The sequence below is a fragment of the Cydia strobilella genome, chromosome 15 (assembly GCF_947568885.1).
Source record: "Cydia strobilella chromosome 15, ilCydStro3.1, whole genome shotgun sequence".
Lineage (NCBI taxonomy): Eukaryota > Metazoa > Arthropoda > Insecta > Lepidoptera > Tortricidae > Cydia > Cydia strobilella.
This window is the reverse complement of record NC_086055.1, coordinates 16,103,489-16,110,006: the sequence shown is the minus strand read 5'-3', so window position 1 is coordinate 16,110,006 and position 6,518 is coordinate 16,103,489. Positions and strand designations below refer to the sequence as shown.

The 6,518-nt window shown below is 43.3% G+C and overlaps 1 protein-coding gene across 1 annotated transcript; it reads left to right on the top strand.

Annotated features, from left to right (window-relative positions):
* The first annotated feature begins 274 nt into the window (after positions 1–274).
* LOC134747960 (inhibin beta chain) lies at positions 275–3,708 on the top strand. Its single transcript, XM_063682637.1, has 5 exons — positions 275–362; positions 619–979; positions 1,432–1,693; positions 2,162–2,319; positions 3,019–3,708. The coding sequence occupies exons 1-4, from the start codon at positions 275–277 to the stop codon at positions 2,306–2,308; spliced, it is 858 nt and encodes a 285-aa protein (XP_063538707.1). The 3' UTR covers positions 2,309–2,319; positions 3,019–3,708.
* The last annotated feature ends 2,810 nt before the right edge of the window (positions 3,709–6,518 follow it).

The following is a 6,518-nucleotide window of genomic DNA, read 5'->3' as shown; positions in this document are numbered from 1 at the left end:
TCTTCTTCAACAGGACCTGAGGTGACCAGCAGCCGCTCCACATCACCTGAAAAATGGATCAGTATTTAAACAACAACTTTATATACCTTCTTATCTCAACAGCCGTGTACGTGGTTGTGACGACACACAAGACTTGCAAAAATATTCCTTGTAACATTAGGATTTAAAGTGTAAAGTAGGTTGTACGCTCGGCTAGCGCGAGCACAAATCGATTCGCTCGTTCGAGCGAGCGAGCCGAGCGAGCGAAGCGAGTGGGCAAGCGTAGTCCACAGCCATGGGCGACCACCGAGTGTACCCTACCGGTCCCATCCCTTTCCATCCCCGTCATAACCGCTACACTATTATGAGTCATTTCGCTTTAGGTAGGGACTGCAGGGAAACGTAGGTTTTAGGTAGTAAGCTTAAGAGCTGTGAGGGTGTGGCTCTGGTTCAGCACAACTGATTGCAATTGACAAATGACTGTGGACATATTTTTGTAGATGTTGGGTTGTCAAGATGTTTCAAGTAGTAGATCTCGGCCAAATAACTGGAAATGCCTTCAAAATCTACCGTCCAATCTGTCAAGAATGTATCCACGAAGAACCCTTTTAAAGAATTTTTGCAACCACTGGTAAACAGTTGTGCTGAGCAGTGACGAACTAAGCAGTTCAGATTTGGAGCAAGTATTCGAAGATCGTATTCTTGCAGGTGACATCCTAAACGGCCAGCGGCTGATCGAGTTCCGCCTGGGCCAGGAGGAGCGAGACGGCGACAGTCTCTCTGTCGCGTCCGCCGAGCTGCTGGTGCTGGCTGAAGCCGGCCCGCGAGCTCAGTACACGCTGTGGGCGTTCACCGTGAGCGGGAACGGCAGCGTGGGCGAGCTGGCGGGCGTGACGCGGCTCAAGGGCGGCTGGCAGCGGCTGGATGTCACGGCGGCTGCGAGGCGCTGGGCGGCGAAGGGCGCGCACCAGCCGCTCAGGCTACTGCTTGATTGCACTGGGTTAGTCCTCACCTTAGAATTAGACTCCTAAAGTTTTCGTGCCAAGGTTTATTTCAACGCCGCCTATTGATCTCTGCGCCCTTTTCTTCTAGTTTTTTACTCTACTAGGTATAAGAAAGCTTCATACATTTACGTCACTGTTTAACGACATAATTGTCTAGCAGAGAGTCGATATCTGAGTTTCACTACCATGGGTTCCCCTCTAATGTTATGATTTCTAGATATTACACATGGCTACTATCACTCCGGCTATAGTACTCGTAATTCCTTTCCTTGGACAATTTTCTATCTTGTTTTCTATAGCTACTACTGTAAAGGGCTCTGTTACTGCTACTGTCAGTCCAGCATTGCTACTGTGTGGTTACAGCAATGTATCTGTTTATTCATAACTCCAGGGACAAGGACTTGAACACTCTTGACAGGGAGTTGAACTAATAGTGGATATTTTATAGTGGCTGCACGGGCCGCGTGCGGCTGCGGCTGGGCGGCGGTCAAGCAGCGCGGCCGCTGCTCCGCCTCCGCCTGTCGCCGCCGCCGCCACGCCGCCGCCGAGCGCTCGACTGCGACGCCAACTCGCACGGCCGCTGCTGCCGGCAGACCTACTACGTGAGCTTCCGAGCGCTCGGCTGGGACGACTGGATAGTCGCGCCGGAGGGCTACTACGCGAACTATTGCCGCGGTGCTTGTGCACCCTTCCTTAATTACCACTCGCAGGTGAGACAAGAACTATTCGTAAAAGTCTCCCACTTAATTATGACATAGTAAACTTCTTTGGTTCTCCTCTGTGTCAAAATGCTAGACTTAATCCCAAACTTAGCCACCATTGACTAAGAAGTCACCACCACCATCTGACAAACGGTCTGACTTAAGTGGAAGGACTATCACATAGGAACATATCTGAATACAGACCTGGGTTAAATTCCAATTGAAGTCCCATAAAGCTCAAGTAAAGAAGTGATAAAAGGGTTTTGTGAGGTTTTGTTTGTTCTTTTACAAAAATAACTGATTACACATACGTCCAGTCAGGACTAAACAGGCCTGCTATCTCCCCATCTTATAATCATGGCCGCAGCAGGCCCACAGAGGTCCGGAACAAAGGGATAAACTCACTAAGGCTCAGTTCAAAGAGGAGGGGGAAGTCCCCATCATGGAATGATAACGATTACTTACCTATGTGTACAGGTGGTGGAGGCGGCTCGGCTGGAGCGAGCGGCGTGTTGCGCGCCGGTCCGCTTCTCCGCTCTGTCGCTCATCTACTTCGGCGCCGACTCCAACATCGTCAAGCGCGACCTCCCCGAGATGGTCGTGGAGGAGTGCGACTGCCCGTAGCCACCAACACTGTAAGCCCCTAACTATTTTTACAGCAAACGACTATCGCTCCGGTGAACCGCACGCTCCGAGCGGCTGACGCCGACACGTTTACACTTTACACGTTCGGAGCGTGCGTTCCATGAACTTCTGGTAAGGGTGTCCCTTCTTGCCCATGCCTCGCGCAGCTGCTTTCCTCAACAGCTTCACCTCTGTGTGATATATTTACGACAAGGATGAGGCAAATAATGACTGAATGTGAGTGTTAGAAAAAAGTATGTATGGTATTGGCATTAGCACAGACAAGTTTACTGTGGGTGTTAGTCACTGGTATTAGTTTTGGTCATCATCATAATTTAAGAGCATGGCTCTTGTCGGTGGAGTATGCGCCAGTTTTCTCGGTCCTCGGCCAGGTTCTTTAGGTCCCTGTAAGACACGACGTTTGCTTTCGCTTTCAGTTGTTGTGTGTAGCTTGCTCGTGGTTTTCCGCGGCCTCTTCTCGCTTCTATCTTGCCTTCTAATATAGTGTTAAAGAAAGTGTCGTGTCTTATCAAGTGACCTATCATTCTGCCTCTTATTCTCTTATTCTGATTAGTTCTGGTAACGATCTGGTTTTATCAACTGTCATTGCGACCATTAGGGCGTCCCAAGCGGCGACCATGATAAACAAATTAGGTTTTTCATTTGTTTATTTAGAATACGTACAAGTACTTATATTTTTTTCCTTTCAGATGGTGTAACTGTGTGTGTTGGCGTGTGTACATAGTAGCGTCGCCACCGCCGCTCCCGCACCCGCGCCCGCGACCGCGCCCGCTCGCGCTTTTGCCGCTCTCGACTCAGATTATCCGACTCGATTATAAATAATATTCTCGACATGTGTAATATTTTGTTCCTCGCGTTCGAAAGACTATATCCTAAACGAATAAAAATTAATGGTTGTCTACTCGCGTATCGCTGGTTACATCGTGGGTGATATACTGAGGGAATCTATAATAATGTATTACGTTGGGCGACCAAAGACGTATCTACATATATCTAGTGTATAACAATTATAGAAAAATAAGTCTTTGTTTTACCAAGCGATATATTAGTATAGATTCTCTGAGTAAAAGTCCTTGCGGTTGCACGTTACGCTTCTCTATCATGTTACATAGCTTCCCTATACAAATACCTACCGTTAAGTCAAATAGGCTTTCTGCGTGCAATCGCATCGGCGACGCGATGCGCTGCGCCGCGACGCGATGCACTGCGCCGCGACGCGACGCGCCGCGCGACCGCGACGTTCCGAGCGCGTATGTAGACGCCCTAAATAATTTAATACGCCGTTTTCTTTCACCGTTTTGGTGATCGCTTGTAATTATTGTAAACTGTATTATAATAATTATTATAATTATAATAATAAATCAACTTTTTCATAATTATTACGTCTTCTTTTATTTATTCCATCAACTATAGTTTATAGGCTATCCTTAATTTGATGCCAAATATGTTTCGCAGATAATTTTCTTCAAATAGTTTAAGTAAACACAAACTAGACAATATTTAGAGTATATTAAATTACTTTAAAACGGGTCACTCACGTATTATTAAGTCGAATAGCTCGACATGTTTCGTTTCGATCCACCACCAGTGAAGACGTGTCGTTGCTCCGTGAAGAGGATCCTCGTAAATTGAATCGAAACATGTCGAGCTATTCGACTTAATAATACGTGAGTGACCCGTTTTAAAATAATTTAATATGTTTGAGTCTCACGGGAGTTTTATAGTTAAAATATTTGGAGCATATAATAGAAATACTCTTTGATAGCAACTCAAGCAGGGATATACAACAAGCGGTCTTATCGCTAAAAAGCAATCTCTTTCAGTCATCTTTTAGTTAGCATAAGAATCACACTACCTTACCCATTTTTAAGGTGAGATCAAAACTTTGTGTGTGCAAGCAACATGTGCAATCTTATTGCAATCATAAAAACGGAAACTTTAACATATAAAAATGTCTTGAGCTTAGGGTACGTAAAAAGTTGACACTGAGCGTCATCTTTTATGACAATACTTGGCAAAAGATGACAAAGAGAAAATAACAGAATCCTCCTACGAACGATAGTCAAGTAATAAAGCAATCACTAGAAATAGTACCTAAGAATTTGTACAAACAATAGTACATTTCGATGCTAGTGCGGAAAGCATGTAATTTCACGAGTTGGCTACCATACTGTACAAAAGGAAAATATATGATTGATGATACCCAAAGGGTAAAAACGGGACCCTATTACTAAGACTCCGCTGTCCGTCTGTCCGTGTGTCTGTCTGTCACCAGGTTAAAAACCGGCCAAGTGCGAGTCGGACTCGCCCACCGAGGGTTCCGTACCTTTTAGTATTTGTTGTTATAGCGGCAAGAGAAATACATCATCTGTGAAAATTTCAACTGTCTAGCTATCACGGTTGATGAGATACAGCTGTATACCGTGATAGCTAGACAGTTGAAATTTTCATAGATGATGTATTTCTGTTGCCGCTATAACAACAAATACTAAAAGGTACGGAACCCTCGGTGGGCGAGTCCGACTCGCACTTGGCCGGTTTTTAAGTTAGAAGACCTTATTAAGGTTGATTCACATCAAATAGAGTTCTTTCCCCAGCCGGTGCGTCTACGGGAGGAAATTCCTCTTAAACTGCACAGTACCATTTAGGTTCTAGGGTGTGAGGATGAACACCCTGCTATTGTGACTGTGACAAGGTGCGAAATGGTACTGAAAATTCAATTCCTTGACCGTACCTATACCTAACAATTTTATCCATTATCATTAGGGTTCCGTAGCCAAATGGCAAATAACGGAACTCTTATAGATTCGTCATGTCTGTCTGTCTGTCTGTCCGTCCGTATGTCACAGCCACTTTTTTCCGAAACTATAAGAACTATACTGTTAAAACTTGGTAAGGTAGATGTATTCTGTGAACCGCATTAAGATTTTCATACAAAAATAGAAAAAAAATCAATAAATCTTGGGGGTTCCCCATACTTAGAACTGAATCTCAAAAAAATTTTTTTTATCAAACCCATACTTGTGGGGGTACCCTACCCATCTATCTTCAAAAATGATATTGAGGTTTCTAAAACCATTTTTTCTAAACTGAATAGTTTGCGCGAGAGAAACTTCCAAAGTGGTAAAATGTGTGTGTTCCCCCCTGTAACTTCTAAAATAAGAGAACGATAAAACTAAAAAAAGTATTTGATGTACATTACCATGCAAACTTCCACCGAAAATTAGTTTGAACGAGATCTAGTAAGTAGTTTTTTTAATACGTCATAAATCGTAAACGACAATTTACCTTTCATTCACGTTTCACATAAAAAATCCATTGTTTAAATTGTGTAATGTACGGAAACCTCGGTGCGCGAGTCCGACTCGCACTTGGCCGGTTTTTACTGGTAGTGCAGTCTCCGATAGAGATTCAAATCATAATTATCGACACGACAACAGTATTCTATATGCTTAGTCATCTCTTAAATGTAGGCAGACGCACAATAAAACGGACATAAAAGAGTCTGGAGCGTCCATCTACTTCGTAGGGCTGCCAAAACTTAAGGTTTTACCGATCAACTTTTTGTCTGTTATTACAATTTATAAATCTTTAGGGTTCCGTACCCAAAGGGTAAAAACGGAACCCTATTACTAAGACTCCGCTGTCCGTCCGTCTGTCTGTCTGTCTGTCAGTCTGTCACCAGGCTGTATCTCATGAACCGTGATAGCTAGACAGTTTAAATTTTCACAGATGATGTATTTCTGATGCCGCTATAACAACAAATACTAAAAACAGAATAATAGTAGTAGTATCAGACTAAAATAAATATCCCATACAACAAACGTGATTTTTTGCCGTTTTTTGCGTAATGGTACGAAACCCATCGCGCGCGAGTCTGACTCGCACTTGACCGGTTTTTTAAGTAGTCACACTACTACCTATATATAAATTATAAACTAAAATAGATATAATATTTATTTCAGTTTATAGCTTAAAACTTCTAGGTCAGAGCTGCATTTCAAAGCGCGGTGGGATTTACGATACATTATATTTTCTTACTTTAATTTTATGGTTTAACTCATTTAACTCACCTCCTTCGCCTCGCCTCACTTAGGTATTTTCAAGGTTTAATGTTGGTATGACTGATGACAGTTTAAATTCGATTATATTTTCTGTTGAAATAAAAGAAACAATAATGTCGTGTACA